Raw genomic sequence first — 14552 nt, 5'->3', positions numbered from 1 at the left:
ACAAAGTTCCTAAGTCAACAATCAATATCAAAGTTACCCTTGTCCCCAGGTAATATGAAGCCTGATCTGTCTATTTTGTGGCTTGCCGTTGCATCAGTTCCTGGGTCAGGACGAAGCCTTTATTCTGAAGGGTCCGTATGAAAACGCCTCGCACTGAGCTTTTGCTAACTACAATCAGGCTTGAGTCTGGTCTCTCAGCACGTGTTGGGCATCCTCAACCAGAGCATTTTGGCCTTGAGAAGCGACAATTCAGGCAGCACAGAGCCAGGGTCAACTGGATCGTCACCCTGGCTCAGGCAACTGACCTTATCTTGAATGTCTTTGTGCAAACCGATTCGAACGGAGGTGTCTCTATTGTTCCAGAGCAAGTGGATCTAGGTTGGATTCTGAGTACTCGCCAGCCAACTGGCGGTACCAACGAATATGCCTCTGTTCTGAGCATTGTTCGACCTTGGGGAAGCGCTTCTGCCCAGGTCTTCTGGAATGCGCAAACTGGGTCCTGGGTTGGTGTTGTGAGTGACGGTGTCGTGAACGGGAGGGGCCAGGAGATGCAACATTTGATGCAGTGGTGCAGCTGACGGACTTTTAAAGTTCTTCATAGCATTATATATATATTCATATATCCCCCGCTCATAATAGAGCAACTATCCACTGGGTACAGCTTGACTGGAGTTTTCACAAGAGCTCCCCGTCGCATGTTACTATATCTCGAAACTTATACGTATTCACGTCACATGATCAGGCTGACTCAGAAGTGGGGCCGTTCCACTATCGCTGCCTTGACGCTGTCGGACTAACCGTTTTACCGGCCAAACTTCTCCACTCCAGCCTCCTGTTCACGTACCACAATTCACGTAAACTACCACCGTCATTCATTCAAACCTCTCTCTCAACCGTCGCATAATTACTCCGCTCCCGAACCTTCTCCTTCATTTAACGCATCCTATTCTATTCTTCCACACCTCGCCTCGAAGCCTTTCTGATTTATTTCGCCTCGCCTCGACCCGACCGAACCCTTTATCAACAATGCTTACCGAGAGAAGCCCGTGAATCGCGCTACAGCCGTCGTAAAATTCCGGATTATACCCACCCAGCGAGCGCGTTCTGCATCGCTTCGTGGAATAGCCGGGGCTTGTAGAAGGGACCTGCTCAGATCTCGCAGTTCATCTGGAGACTGAGGCGACCTAGCAGTTCATCTGGAGGTCACAGGTAGCCTGGCAGCGAAGCCGGCTTCTCTTTGGCGTGCCTTGTCGAGTTTGGGGATTCGTAGGTAAGTTCCCAATATTTGTTGTACTGACCGTTTAGTATCTTCGCAGTCAGCGGTATGTGATTTACTGCACGAAGTATGGCGACTCCATTATGTATCGACATTGACCAAACAGCCGCTATCGTTGAGTGGGAGTGGGAGGGCGCGACGCGTTGCTTAGCCACTCCAGATCCGGACAATGTTCCGATACGATTTACAATACATATCGATTCGACCCATGACCAGCATCGCGCTCACTTCGAGATAATCATTCCTGTCAAATTCAAAGACAAGCCAAGTAGTGCGGCGGTTCTCTTACGAATCAGCCCTTTATTCATCACTTGTTTCCGCTTTTCTACAAACATTGACCCTTCGGACTCAATAAAAAAGCAGCGATTTGACTCTGCCGCATGTCTCGAGTTTGAACTCGGCAACACTGTCGCTGTACTCGTCCCCAGCTATGTCAAAGAGCCAATATCAGCCTCCCGGCCACGCTCTGGCAAGGTTCTGGACTCTCTCTACGAGCTATCCCGTGTCACTACTCTGCGAATATATATCCAAGATTCTCTATTGTCCCTCGACCAACTCAGTTCCATCAGCGACAGAGTAACAAAAGGTCAGCTGGAGCCTTTTTCTGGCCCTGAATATGATATTTCGCGCATGTTCAGTGGCAGCGGAGCAAAAGCTACGAAACTCGCTCCACCCAAGCCACCATCATACGAGAAGGCGACGAGCTCACAACCGCCGAGCGCTCCCTCGTATCAACGTAAACGACCTCGACAGGACAGTCCCCAAGGGCCCGATAGCATCAGCCAAGTCTGGGACAAGCTACAGAAGCTAGAGTCGTTGTTTCACAGTAAGGTTGGAGAGCTAACAGCTGAGAATGCTAAGCTCCGAGACCAGAAGCTAAAGCCTGACGAGTCGCAAGCTGAGACTACCCAGCCTACAGACCAGTCACAAGTGATTATAGAGCTGAGAGCTGAGAACGCTCGGCTTCGTGAAGAGGTAGAGCGTTTGAAAAACAGGCAGGAGGATCTCGAGGCAGAGGTCGCATCACTACAAACCGCGCAAAGAAGCGAGAAGGATACAGAGGAGGTTGCAATAATAGAAATTCGAGACGACATTGAGTCACTGGAGCGTAGATTGTCTTGGGTCGAGAATGGAAAAGACGAATACTTCATGAAGCAAATAAAGCAAGAAATCTTTGACGAGTTAGCGACGCGTGTTTTGGGTGGGTAGACGCTTGTATCAAGGTACATTTTCAATCCAGGAGACCAAGGCACTTTACCGATATACATCAGGAGTGAACAATGAGCGAGATGCAAGTACATGACGGTACGATCACTGCTTTTCCAACATCACACAAACTAGACAGGACGAACAACCTTGATCGTCCCTGCGAACATTTGTATATATCAAACGGCTCCAGCGTGACCGATCATACTCCATCGCAAGCGTAAACGACATGACCAGCAAAGACAAGATGGTCCCCAACAGCGAAGGGAAATTAGACGTCTAGGAGTACAAGTCGCACACCATCAAGTTCAAAAAGTCATTACTCGTTTATTGCCCTACACCCTCATCCAGTTATACTGCCAGCCCGGATACCAGAAAGAATTATCTGTCTCAAATAGTGACTGTTCTAGTCAAGCGCTTCATTAGTGAAGCTCAGCTTCACCAGAGAGGGGAATGTTGATGAGCTCTTCGTCTCGAGCCCTCACTGCTACTTCAAGGGCCGTCATGTTGGCCGAGTCCCGGGCATTCATATTCGCTCCGTGACTTACCAGCAGCGCGAGAGCACTTGCACGTCGAAAGCGTACAGCAATATGGAGGGGAGTTGTGCCGGAGCAGTCGCGCGAGTTCACATCTGCGCCGGCCTTGATCAGCGAGAGGAGAATACCGGTCGTTCCATTGCGAGCGGCGATGTGGAGTAACCTCAATGGTTTACTGTTGAAGTCATTGGAGTTAGAGGTGAGTGAACTCGAAGACGCAGGCGGTGCTCGCGGCTCTGAGTTGCATATCCCCGGAACTGAGACTGAAGTGTGTCCACGTGAACTACTAAAATCAGGCCAGTCCTCATCGAGAGAGGAGAGCCAGGGCAGGGCGGTAGGGTCGTCTAGGAGGCCGTCTAGTGCCCAGACGTCAAGGTCTTCCGACGCTTCGGCCCATACACAAATGGAGTCAGAACCAGAACCAGAACCAGGATGTTGTGGCGGCTGCAATGGCGGCGCCACGTCCACGTCCTGCGCAGTTGCCTCTGCAGTTGCGACGTCCGCAGTAGTGTCGTTGTGCTGCTTACGTTGCCGTTGGCGGGCTCCTAAGGCTTGTGAGCACCAAGAAGAGAAGGAGTTGCAGTAAGGTCATAAGATACTCGATGCCCTCTTGGCAGTTCTGTTCCGTTCGCGGAGACGCTGCGTTTCCTGCTGCTTAGGCGATGCGAAGAGGACGCAGCCTTCAAGCTCTTCCATTTCAATGAAGAGCCAAGACACAGTCACCCTGCTAGCGACATAGAGCCTGTCTTTGATACACGTAGAAAATTGTCTTCTCAGACCTCCAGACTAGAAACCGCCCAGCCTCAAGAGTGGCGGTCCATACTAGTAAACGACCGCGATGGCGTATAATACGGCTTCACAGCACAAATCTTGACGATCAGAAACGGACAAAACACGAGTATGAACGAGCCGACGGAGGAGGTTTGTGCATTTCGACCCCAAATACTCCAGGCAACAACATAAGAGAGCAGGGTTCTTGGCATATCATCTACTGAAGCAGGCAACTGGAGTGGCTCATTAGATCATAGAGGTATCATAACCCCGTTTGGTTGCTGTGCCGTACGTATATACAGATTCCTCCTAGCGATCAGCATGAGAGACCGTGAAGCCTCGACGGCTTATAAAAGCCCCATTGATAAGAGATGATCCATGGGAATTAACGGGCATAACTTGACATCTGCAATCCTACGCTAACTGTAACGAATCTAGCTGATCTTATTGGTACTATACCTAGTCGATATATTCTCCGTAGCTCGATACCATGTCCCGGCTTGGCTTCCCAGTACTGAAGCGTAAGGTCTCGAAGCCAGCCTGGTTGTCAAGAGTAAGCTTAAACGGTATATGGAAGCCTATGTCCACTCATATGAATTAGCAGTGAATAGTTATGGTACTGAACATAAATCCAGTTCAAGTCATGACCAATTGTGCCCATGTAGAAAAGGATATCAACGACCAATGGGATGACTGCCTGTGCCAGGAGCTTTTGTCCGCGCTGCTGCAGTTGGTCATGCAAGGCCAGAGCAGCGGGCGCAATGGCGAATTGTTACTATGCGCCTCGCTTGTAGTGGCCATGATGAATCGAGTCACGATAATGTGATCCAAACGATCTTGAGCAGCCAAATTTCTTATTGACGACAGAGCCAAGTTCATCTTCACCGTGTCCCTTGCAAACCCCATGTTCTCCGTCCAAGACTTCGAGGCCCTCGCCGCCATCGCGCACTCAGAGCATCCTAGGATCTCGTGGGATTATCGCCTGTGATAGAGGATGTAAGGGATATCATTGCGGACTTTGAACAGGCCTTCGAAAGAAAGGAGGCCGGCTATAGATATGGAGGAGGCTTGAGACTGATTGGTGATCAGAGGGACCAGAAAGACAGGGGCTTACAGAAGAGCTATCTCACCCTTACATCAATCATATGGAGTCCTTATATAAATCGCCAAGTTCTAATCCCTAGTCGACCGGATGCCTCTACCAGCGAGGATATCATTTCTCTCTGACTCCAGCCTGTCTCTAGAGGTCTTGAACAAGGACGGCAGTCCTGTCTTCTCGTACGCCAGCCCCTGGGTCATGGCTGCAATACCCTCTGCGGCCAAGAAGATAACAGGCATTCCATGCCCATGAAACCCAGCAATTATAAATACCCCATCTCTACCAGGAACCTCTCCCACGTGAGGAAGTGAATCAGTACTATACCCCATGATCCCCGTCCAAACACGGTCAACACACGCGCCTGAGTCCTCCGACCCGACAAACGTCCTCTGCATGTAGTCAGCCTCAAAGTACTGCCGCGCCGGCTCAATGAGCTGTGTGTCGTTGACGTTGTTGTACCAGCTCCCTAGGTCATTCCCGTCATACTTGTGGTGAGCGCCGCCGAGAACGATGCTGTTGTCCTCTAGTTGTACCATATAGTTATAGCCCGTCTTGTTGGAGACTGAGTCCTGTTCCATTATGGCACAACTTGCGGCCAGAAGCTTTGGCAGTGGCTTACCCTTGGGGCCAATGATGTGGCATGCGAGTCCCTTGCATGGCACGATGGAACTCGCGTACTCGGGAAGAATTGCAGAGGTGTAGGCGTTCGTGGCGATGACGACTTTTTGAGCTGTCATGGTCTCTCCTGAGCGCATCATAAGGGTATGACCGTCTGATCCAGCATGCTCAACTGATACAACCGCAGTTTGGGTCCTCAGCGAGAGTCCCATGTCAACACAGCGCGCCAACAGAGACGTGAGAAGTTTGTAGGGCGATACCCGAGCCGCGGGCGTGGAGAAATAGCCCTTTGCGTCTCGCAATCCTGTACATTGGGGCGCATCACCACCCTCGTAGAACTCTATCACATCCAGCAGGGTATCACTGAAAGACGATGCTTGCTTCAAGCCCTCATATGCCTCGCGCACCATGGAAACTTGCTCCAGTGTAGTGAGAACAGCGAGACTCTCCGTCTCCGCAAAATCGCAGTCAATAGCCTCCGACCTGATAAGAGACTTGATCACGTCTAGATGGCGAGCTTCAAACTGCACGATCTCGGCTGCTGCAGAGGTATTGTATTTCTTGCAGTTTCTCGCAGCTCCCATCAGATAGTCAGGGCGCAGGTGTCCTCCGTTCCGTCCTGTAGCTCCGGAACATGGATCCTTTGCCTCCAAGAGGAACACATTGCGTGGTGGAGAGGTCGTCTTCAAGATGTGGTATGCCGTAGCAATGCCCGCATAACCACCGCCGACAATCGCCACATCACATGAGTTGGGGAGAGGTCCGGTATTTGAAGGTATTTCTGGCTGCTGGGCTTCATGCTGCCAGTAGGATTGTGGTGATCCTTCTACAGGAAAGCCTGAGGTGCTCATTGTGATCTGTGCCGTAATACTAATAACGAAAGGATTAGAACTAGATAATTCGAGAAGACAACTCCAGCAGGTTTCAGTATGTGCTTACCTATCCCGATGCGACTTTATGACAAACTGAAGCAACAATGTCAGAACCGCTCTTTGACAGGCTTGACATGTATGAGATGTAGGAGGGACAATGTCAATGACCCCGCAGAAAGTCGACTTACACTGATTACGACGCCGATGATCTTATCCTTGCATGAATGACGCTTCATGCATTCACTTTGAAGATACGCCCCGAGGTCACGTCTAATTATTAAGCCAAAGGCAACTTATGCATTCCCCATTTCGAAGATAGTGATCTGTTCCGAGCCATTTATAATATGCCACTTTCGGTGTGGTAATGTAACAGAACCTCACCGGTAACGAAGGCAGTTTTGCCCATAAGTACCGATCTTCGCAACCTTTGTTTGGCGAACTCATGTACCTCTTCGATTTAGCCCAGTATTTTCACCGCAACCAAAACAACTGAAGCCCACTTATCCAATCCGCTGACTTGATAACCATCTCGTGTGCTAAGATCGAGAAAAGGGTCGCCAATAAGTTGCCCACTATCCGAAGAGCATGTGAAAAGAGCAGGTTCTTGTACCTGGACCTCCAGAGTGCGAACCTAAAGCCCATGTCGGTCACACAGGAGGTACCCTCGGTAAATAAGGCCGTGAACAGTGTCTGACAGCTGGACGGAGGGGAGATGATGAAACATGATGTTGATACGACCAGATCCTAGAAGCTCAACGAGTGGGTACCTCCTTGGCTCTACGGCATTGCTGCGTTCGTTCTGACTTGCAAAGACAAACAACCTCTCCCCCTGCCACCTATCTTGCAAGCTGAAACCACACTCCTAGCCAGCGTCATGGACCAACTTCACGAGACTGTTCTTGGCCTCCTGGATGCCCTGAGCCAAATCAGTCACGATGCAGGGCTCAACATCAGCACATCACTTGCGCGAAAGCACCGCCTCGCAGACTTGTCAACCACATGTAAGGTCGTTCAGCGATACCCCTCCTTCTCAGCCGAAGACTCCAACGCAGGCCTCGGCCCCCATACCGACGTCGGCAGTCTCGCTTTTCTTCTGTGACACCCGCGGCCTGCAGACATTCATCCAGGGCACGCAGGAGTGGCGCTCCGTAGAACCGTGCAATGGCTGCGCGGTCGTCAACGCAGGCAACTCGCTCCGCTTCCTCTCGGGGAGGAAATTCCGGTCTGTAGTGCACCGCATCGCTCCGTACCCGGGGGGGATAACTGAGAATAGGTCCTCGTGGGCGTACTTTGTGGGGCCGAGAATGGATGTTGAGTTTGAAGACGAGAAGGGCGAGCAGTGGAAGAGCATTGACTGGCATATGAGGAGGTATAAGAGTTACCGCGAGGTGGGCAAGACGGCTTAAACTCGAGGTATGCGACGCAGAACGAGTTGGAACTAGCCATGGGTCGTTGCATACTGGCAGGAACCACGGCGTATGGACTCATTTGCATATGTACACGTACCTAGCTATCACCAGGTCGTTCCAGCTAGAATAAAAATCTTCATAATATCACGAGATCGTAATGTCTGACTAGGTACCTACCTACCTAGTAGTAAGGTACTTATCTATCAGGAATGATCCAATTACAAGGCTGGCTTCTCCTGCACGTGCTACTCAAGGAGCGCAAGATGTTTGGTAGCCCAAGGAAATGAAGTAAGTCAGAAGCTGCGTTCTATCACATTGGATGCTTTGGAGTTTCCCCAACAGTCTGTTAAAGATCAGGAGGCCGAAAGAGTGCTGGCAATGATGAGTGATATGCCGCCACTTATAGGTAGTTTAATCTTAGTAGTACAGCTTAAAATGTTATACTAAATGCAAATAATATAATGCTAAATTTTGTATCTTCTTATATAAATGTATATATGTAATTTAGGTAAGGTGCGGTACCTAGTAACAGTACGTGGCACTTGCCATTGATAACCACTTTCCACATCAGCATTTTAACTGTCACTGTTTTCATCTTTTCAAGTAACCTTGCCTTGTCAAGTATGTACACAACAGCAACACCATCACCATCATACAAAATATCTGCCAGCATTCATCATGTCTTTCACGAAATTCAACAGGCTTCCTGTAGAACTACAGTGGGAGATTTAGGAAGTCGCCGCGTACAGTCACTTGGAAGAACCAACCGCCCACTTCACTGAGTTCTGGGGCACCATCGGAGTTGCGCATTTGCGGCTTAAAGTCACTTCGAACGAAGGCCTCAGTGAGCCCCTAAAGTCGCCGGGAATATATGCAGCATTGATGGGGACCTGTAGGATCTCACAGGCAATCATGAGGAGAATTGCACATATGTGGAGGCCCCGCAACTCCCTGTCTCTTCATTATATGCAGAGTAATACGATCCATCACTATACTCATATGCACTTCCAGGTACCTCCCAGAACATGGGCAGGAGCAGCTAGCGAGTCAATTGATGCCTCTAATGACCTTATCATCGTCTGTAGACCTTCCGCTTCCGCGGCGTGGACAACATTCCCCAGAGTCGAGTCTATCGGCGCTCTTTATGAATACGACCCTCCAAACCACACTTTGCAGTGGCCTTACATTGCCTCCACCACCCTTGGAGGTCCGACCTCACTTCTACACCGATTCCCCCGACTTCGCGTCCTGTACATGCTCGTCAATCCCCAAGACACCAATGAGCGGATGGTCGGCCCGCCACAATTCACCGAGTGCATGACGGATTACCATTGGGCTTACACACAGACCGTGGATAAGGTCCCTCCCAAGAAGTTCCATGCTCGCCAGAGGATTTACTACGAACTGCCCAAAGCAATCACCAAAACAATGTGTAGGGGCTTGGAACGGGCGATCCACGAGGTGAGGGAGGCTTCTATTCAGATGCGATAGGACACAGAATTGCCCCCGCTTGTTATCCGAGTCATGACGTGGAAAGATGCTCGAGGAGTTCGAGGGCGCTTCGATCTCGGCTGAAAGTCTTCCCAGCAAGAAGGTATTGGAACAATAAAGTATTCATGTTTACAATTGCCAAAGTTTAGGTGAGGTTTATAAAAATAACCATAGATCTTGGGGCTGCTTTGAAAGATTTAATAAGTGAGGCCTAAACTTCGTAAACTCATCATAACTTCAAGAAATTTCTCCTAAACTTGGGTAATTTAATACAATCATTGATGATGGAGCGAAGTCGGCGATGTAGGTTAACCTCCGGCCCGGACCCTGCGGGAAAAACCCGGACCTGACCCATATTATTTTTCTTCGCAAACCTCCAAGCCAATCCGTTCCGGCGCATTTACGATCCATCCATGATCAATTACGCCATTTTCTGAATCCTTGCAGTTGAATCTCCCCGACCATAAACTCGACTTACTCGACAATAACCCCGAGTACGATCCTCACAATGGCAGACAAAGACGCTTGTCCCGTCGATCACAAATCCCGCGAAGCATGGCTCGCTCAGGCCCGTGAAGCCGAAGCCGCAAAAGCAAAAGCAGCTGGATGTCCAGTCGACCACACAGCGCAAGCGCAGTCGAAATCATGGTCTCAAACATTCTCGTCATATCTCCCATGGTCCTCGAGCAAACCTGCCCCGCCGCCTACGCAAATACCTTCGAACGACGGTCTTGATACTGATCGCGTTGTATCCACGATTCCACGAACATCTGGCGGACCTGCGGCGTGTCCGGTAGATCATGGAAAAGAGCCTGCAAAGCCTGCGAATCACGAAATGGAGACTGGTGTAGATCCCTCCGGCAACTGGGTCTATCCTTCGGAGAAGATGTTTTTCGATGCGATGAAGCGAAAGGGTTACGATGCGAGGGTAGCGGACATGAAGACTGTTGTGCCGATTCACAATGCTGTTAATGAAAGAGCTTGGAAGGAGATCAAGGAGTGGGAAACGCCGTATCTCAAGGGCACCAAGTAAGACTACGTCGTCTGCATTTACGAGCGAGAACTAATTGTGTTAGATGTGATGGACCTAAGCTCGAATCTTTCGCCAACAAGATGGATCGCATGACTCCCACCGCTCGCTTTAATACTATTCTCGGCTACACGGCGCCGTTCGATCGACACGATTGGGTTATCGACCGATGCGGTACGAGGGTTGACTACGTTATTGACTTTTACGCCGGACGACCAGATGGAAAGGGCGGACCGAGTTTCTATCTTGATGTGCGGCCGAAGCTGAATACATGGGAGGGCGTTAAGATGCGAGCCAAGAGATGGGCATTCCTAGCATAGCGATGAAACCGCTGTACGATATCTGTATGATGTATGAGCTATTCACTAGAAGGCGTTCTGGAAAATGTACAATATGGGTAAAAGCATAGAGGGTTGAATGACTAGCATAAATCTCCATTGAATCAATTTTCATGTTCCAGGGTATTATTCCCTTTCGCCTCGACGCCAATAACCTCCAATCTAACTACTGATCCTTCTTCCCCTCCAGCTGAGCGAGCAGACGAACAGGCGCACCTGTCTCAAAAGCCTGCGACTCAATATTCCATCCCTTGGCGAGCATCTCATCCCAGAGCTCGCGCTTGTCGTACTTCTGTTCGTAGCCATCAACGGTTTCCTTTACGCGGAAGATCTTATCCAGCTTGTCGGTGTAGCCCTGGCTCTTCTCCAGAAGCCAGGCCATCTCCATGGCCATGAACCAGGCACTGATGGCGTGGATGGCACTGGCGTCCTGCCAGAGCATGATCTTGATGGGTGTGTAGCTGCGCTTCGAGTGATACCAGACAAAGAGTGAGTTCCGGGCACCGTCGATAATGACGACGTTGCTATTGGGGGCTTTGGCGCCTATGGCGTCCCAGTAGCTTTTGGCCATTTCGATGCGTGCGATTTTCTGGCCATGCTGGTTTCGGACGACGGGTCGCCAGAGGAGAATATTCTCACGATGGGCAACTTCTTCGGGAGAGAGCACGTTTCCGGTCTTGAGATACTCTTCGAACAGGATGGTTGCACGCTGTTGGTTCAGGTTGTCCATGCACACAGCCCGAACTCCAAGGTAATTCATCCACAGATGGGCAAAGACGAGAACGGTCATCAAGAATAGAACGCTATGGTGGTCTTCGACATATTTGACCACGATAGTTCCAACAACAAGACCGATAAGACCTACAGCAGTCTCCTGGCTGGCCTCTTTGGCATTGAGTTCAGAGAGGTTGTCGTGCTTTGCAAAGTGTACACTAAGAGCAGCTTTGCTCGCGCCAGCAGCCACGCCACACAACGCCCTCAACGTCTCTCCAGAAGTCAGTGCGAGGATCTTTCCATAAGGACCAAAGTACGGGCTGTACAGCTCCAGAAAGAAGGCAGTGTCGTTGAAAAGATCGGCCAGGAAGCGGAAGCGCTTGGCGTCGGGTTCAATACGAAGACCGAATTGGTGGGCAAACACAATAGTGGCGATGCGAGACATGGCGTCCTTGAGGACTGTGAGCAGCATCGCGAAGGTGGCGGACGAGTTGGCATCTCCGACGCCGAGACCTTGGAGGAGAGCTCGGTTTGCAAGGAGGGAAGTGATGGTTGAGAAGAAAGCTTGAAGGGAGTCGAAGAATTGGTAGTTCAGGTAGTCGGATGACACAGAGTGAGGGTATCCGACTGGCATGAAGGCCTCGCGAAGAGAGGGAATGAGTGGGATACTAGGCTTCGACTTGGCAACGACCTGCACCTATGTTAGCCATGATACTTCACAAGCGAAGATAAAGTAACGGACATGGTTGTCGACGGTATGATTCCAGGTTCGCGAAACATTTCCCGATTTATCCAGCTCCACGATCTCAACAGGTTCGCCGCGACCTAGGAGTTGCGTTAGACCATCCATCGCGATGGCGTTGATGAGGTTTGTAAGGATGAGAGTTGGAAGGCTGTGAGCTATAGGCTGCTCAGTGGTGTTACGGCACATGTTGCAGTGACACGGGCAGTGCCCCGCAGGGCGAAGACGTGTCAGTGTGACCGGCAGGTACAATGTGCTCTTAGAACTGCGACGTGACTAGGATTTAGAAAACCCAAAGATGTCTCTTTTGTATTGATCTATCTTGGTGGAGATTTATCATGTTCCCCGGAGCCGATTGAAGGCGTGGAGGTGAGTTTAAACGGCCCCACACGGCGATGTGGAGGATCAACGACGGTTCAAGTCATGGTCATGACCGGCAGCATTGGAATAATGATGGACGGGATCACTTCCAGAACGTAAACAAGTAACAATGCATTTTGTTTCAGCTTCAAAATTCTCTGTATATCATTCCAACATGCTATTTACTTCACTAGATCTTTTATATCCCCGTCTATCGTCGAACAGCCTGACCGTCCTCTCCAACGAGGTATTCATCAGTCTTGATAGGACCCTCACCAACACCAGTGGAAATAACTCTGCTCACACCCTCCTTCAAAGTAGAAGCAAGAGCACTCTCAAGCTCAACGCTGGACTTGGCGCTAGCAGCACCCTCCTTGAAACCGCCAACACCCTGGAGCGCTTGGTAGAAAGTACCGACAACAGTATCAGCATCCTTCTCCTCGTAGTAGACAACACAGTTGGGACCAGCGTCGAAAGTGTAGGCGGCAATGGTCCTGCCAGCCTTCTCGTTGATGTACTCAACAGCACGAATAGCAGCGCGGGAAACGTCGTTCATGTAGAAGATGGGAGGATAGGTATCGGCGCAAGTAGCGTGGAAAGAGTTGGAGTCGCGCATGGTGACCTCGGCGAACTTAGGGAAGTCCTTGTTCTTGATGGCCTCCTCCATGGCGGTCATGTTGGCGGGGACAACGTTTGCTATTCTCTCCTTGAAGAGACCAGAGGTAGCAACGGTCTGCTGCATGCCGGAGGTAGAAGAAACACCCTTCTTGGCGGCGCTGACAACGAGGATCAGAGCTCGCATGTCAGGCCAGTGTGAAGCGGGAGCGACAAGGTCGGCCTTGGAGTCGCTTCCATCCTCCTTCTCGCCCATTCTCCACGCAACATATCCACCGAAGAGACTGCGGCAAGCAGATCCAGAACCTTGTCTAGCGACGAGCGAAAGATCAGAAGGCGAGTCGGGAAGCTCGTACAGAAGAGCGATAGCCTGGACAAGCGCAGCGAAACCAGCAGCTGAAGAAGCAAGGCCAGCAGCAGTGGGGAAGTTATTCTCGGAGACGAGCTTCAGGGGGTATGTAGACAGCTTGGGGAGCGAGGAGTCGGCGGCCTCGAGAGCGGCGCGGCGGGATCGAAGCTCGCGGAAGCAAGCCTGTGTACGGGCGCCAGAGATGTCGGAGGACTCTCCGTTGAGAGTGAGGCTGTCGCCATCGGTGAAGGTGCTCGAGCACGAGGCTGTTGTGAGGGTTCGGAGATCGGCTTGCGAGAGGGTTACGGAGAGGGAGCTGTTGGTAGGGAGGTTGAGCTTAGCATCGCGCTTTCCCCAGTATCTGCACCATGTTAGTCAAGGTCTTCAAGATGCGATGGGAGTGTTTACTTGACAACGGCGATGTTGACTGGCGCAGTGGTGCTGGCGCGGTAGACCTTGGTATCGGACATTATGAAGCGGGGTATACTGGTGTGGAGGAAGGTTTGGAGATGTTGAAACAAAGATTGGAGTGAAACAAATCAGACGCTCAATTGATACGAGAGACGCAAGATTCGGGCTTGACGAAAAGGAAAATTGACTTCACCGACTTGTTGTACCTATGGGGAAATGAGCCGTGGACGGGTTGCCCAGAGAATTGGTCGGATTGTAACCTCAAGAAGTCTAGTTAGTGCGGGGTCCAACCCCTCTGGACCCCTGAAGCCCCTCAACACCAAGGGGAGCTCTTGGGGATCAGCCAATGTGCTTTGAGGTTGGGTTCGGGAACTGGGCCAGTCGCCAGTAAAGGGTTCGTTTTGCAGTGGAGGTGGATATCTCTATTCATGATGGGCCTTTGGAACGATTATCACAGGAACAATTCATTAAGACATCAATTGACTTTGTTACGTTGTCTGGATGCAATAGAGCAAGGTAATTTGTTAGGCGAGATTGCAGATGAGTAGCGGCTCAACATGAGGTAAGAGCCTTGGCGATTGCATTTGAACCTGATCATGAGTGATGACAAAATAGTTGGCTGAACGTATAAGAGGAAAGCTTTATGAAGCTTCGCATCGTGCCTACTAGACTGAGCTGTGATAGCATAGGTGCTTAGGATTGGTTGAAAGAGTCT

The 14552-nt window shown here is 50.6% G+C and overlaps 9 protein-coding genes across 11 annotated transcripts; 5 read left to right on the top strand and 4 right to left on the bottom strand.

Annotated features, from left to right (window-relative positions):
* Positions 1–54: 54 nt before the first annotated feature.
* Positions 55–578, top strand: FOXG_18957 (uncharacterized protein; the record flags this gene model as incomplete). Its single annotated transcript, XM_018399107.1, has 2 exons — positions 55–131; positions 179–578. The coding sequence occupies 2 exons, from the start codon at positions 55–57 to the stop codon at positions 576–578; spliced, it is 477 nt and encodes a 158-aa protein (XP_018239896.1).
* A 251-nt stretch (positions 579–829) lies between these two features.
* FOXG_04979 (uncharacterized protein) lies at positions 830–6475 on the top strand. 3 transcript variants are annotated; one of them, XM_018383039.1, is made up of 3 exons: positions 830–2499; positions 2548–4077; positions 4228–6475. In XM_018383039.1, the coding sequence occupies exon 1, from the start codon at positions 1346–1348 to the stop codon at positions 2483–2485; it is 1140 nt and encodes a 379-aa protein (XP_018239894.1). In that variant the 5' UTR covers positions 830–1345; the 3' UTR covers positions 2486–2499; positions 2548–4077; positions 4228–6475. The 3 variants fall into 3 exon arrangements, with proteins under 3 accessions (XP_018239894.1, XP_018239892.1, XP_018239893.1); XM_018383037.1 differs by having other exon boundaries at positions 2548–6475; XM_018383038.1 differs by having other exon boundaries at positions 830–4077.
* On the bottom strand, positions 2905–3714 carry FOXG_04978 (uncharacterized protein; the record flags this gene model as incomplete). The annotated part of the gene is made up of 2 exons (XM_018383036.1): positions 2905–3563; positions 3618–3714. 2 exons carry the CDS (start codon positions 3712–3714, stop codon positions 2905–2907), a joined length of 756 nt encoding a protein of 251 aa, XP_018239895.1.
* Positions 4588–6634, bottom strand: FOXG_04977 (uncharacterized protein). Its single transcript, XM_018383035.1, has 2 exons — positions 6446–6634; positions 4588–6376 (listed from the first exon to the last, which is right to left on the bottom strand). The coding sequence occupies exon 2, from the start codon at positions 6355–6357 to the stop codon at positions 4963–4965; it is 1395 nt and encodes a 464-aa protein (XP_018239891.1). The 5' UTR covers positions 6358–6376; positions 6446–6634; the 3' UTR covers positions 4588–4962.
* A 47-nt stretch (positions 6635–6681) lies between these two features.
* On the top strand, positions 6682–7942 carry FOXG_04976 (uncharacterized protein). Its single transcript, XM_018383034.1, has 2 exons — positions 6682–7137; positions 7191–7942. The coding sequence occupies exon 2, from the start codon at positions 7314–7316 to the stop codon at positions 7782–7784; it is 471 nt and encodes a 156-aa protein (XP_018239890.1). The 5' UTR covers positions 6682–7137; positions 7191–7313; the 3' UTR covers positions 7785–7942.
* A 447-nt stretch (positions 7943–8389) lies between these two features.
* Positions 8390–9529, top strand: FOXG_04975 (uncharacterized protein). The gene has a single exon (XM_018383033.1). The coding sequence runs from the start codon at positions 8670–8672 to the stop codon at positions 9276–9278; it is 609 nt and encodes a 202-aa protein (XP_018239889.1). The 5' UTR covers positions 8390–8669; the 3' UTR covers positions 9279–9529.
* Positions 9530–9633: 104 nt separating this feature from the next.
* Positions 9634–12045, top strand: FOXG_04974 (cytochrome c heme-lyase). Its single transcript, XM_018383032.1, has 2 exons — positions 9634–10307; positions 10355–12045. Exons 1-2 carry the CDS (start codon positions 9787–9789, stop codon positions 10626–10628), a joined length of 795 nt encoding a protein of 264 aa, XP_018239888.1. The 5' UTR covers positions 9634–9786; the 3' UTR covers positions 10629–12045.
* FOXG_04973 (uncharacterized protein) lies at positions 10619–12441 on the bottom strand. Its single transcript, XM_018383031.1, has 2 exons — positions 12103–12441; positions 10619–12051 (listed from the first exon to the last, which is right to left on the bottom strand). Exons 1-2 carry the CDS (start codon positions 12289–12291, stop codon positions 10813–10815), a joined length of 1428 nt encoding a protein of 475 aa, XP_018239887.1. The 5' UTR covers positions 12292–12441; the 3' UTR covers positions 10619–10812.
* A 128-nt stretch (positions 12442–12569) lies between these two features.
* FOXG_04972 (diphosphomevalonate decarboxylase) lies at positions 12570–14090 on the bottom strand. Its single transcript, XM_018383030.1, has 2 exons — positions 13835–14090; positions 12570–13787 (listed from the first exon to the last, which is right to left on the bottom strand). The coding sequence occupies exons 1-2, from the start codon at positions 13894–13896 to the stop codon at positions 12674–12676; spliced, it is 1176 nt and encodes a 391-aa protein (XP_018239886.1). The 5' UTR covers positions 13897–14090; the 3' UTR covers positions 12570–12673.
* Between the last annotated feature and the right edge of the window lie 462 nt (positions 14091–14552).

The sequence above is a fragment of the Fusarium oxysporum genome, chromosome 7 (genome assembly GCF_000149955.1).
Source record: "Fusarium oxysporum f. sp. lycopersici 4287 chromosome 7, whole genome shotgun sequence".
Classification (NCBI taxonomy): domain Eukaryota; kingdom Fungi; phylum Ascomycota; class Sordariomycetes; order Hypocreales; family Nectriaceae; genus Fusarium; species Fusarium oxysporum.
This window is presented reverse-complemented; position numbering and strand designations above follow the sequence as displayed.

Coding starts and splice junctions, on each gene's coding strand:
- FOXG_04976 (XM_018383034.1), top strand. CDS start 7,314: ATGCAGGGCTCAACATCAGCACATCACTTGCGCGAAAGCACCGCCTCG.
- FOXG_04972 (XM_018383030.1), bottom strand. CDS start 13,896: ATGTCCGATACCAAGGTCTACCGCGCCAGCACCACTGCGCCAGTCAAC. Junction 13,788..13,834: donor GTCAACATCGCCGTTGTCAA/GTAAACACTCCC, acceptor AACATGGTGCAG/ATACTGGGGAAAGCGCGATG.
- FOXG_04975 (XM_018383033.1), top strand. CDS start 8,670: ATGGGGACCTGTAGGATCTCACAGGCAATCATGAGGAGAATTGCACAT.
- FOXG_04977 (XM_018383035.1), bottom strand. CDS start 6,357: ATGAGCACCTCAGGCTTTCCTGTAGAAGGATCACCACAATCCTACTGG.
- FOXG_04974 (XM_018383032.1), top strand. CDS start 9,787: ATGGCAGACAAAGACGCTTGTCCCGTCGATCACAAATCCCGCGAAGCA. Junction 10,308..10,354: donor CCGTATCTCAAGGGCACCAA/GTAAGACTACGT, acceptor TAATTGTGTTAG/ATGTGATGGACCTAAGCTCG.
- FOXG_04973 (XM_018383031.1), bottom strand. CDS start 12,291: ATGTGCCGTAACACCACTGAGCAGCCTATAGCTCACAGCCTTCCAACT. Junction 12,052..12,102: donor ATCATACCGTCGACAACCAT/GTCCGTTACTTT, acceptor ACATAGGTGCAG/GTCGTTGCCAAGTCGAAGCC.
- FOXG_04979 (XM_018383039.1), top strand. CDS start 1,346: ATGGCGACTCCATTATGTATCGACATTGACCAAACAGCCGCTATCGTT.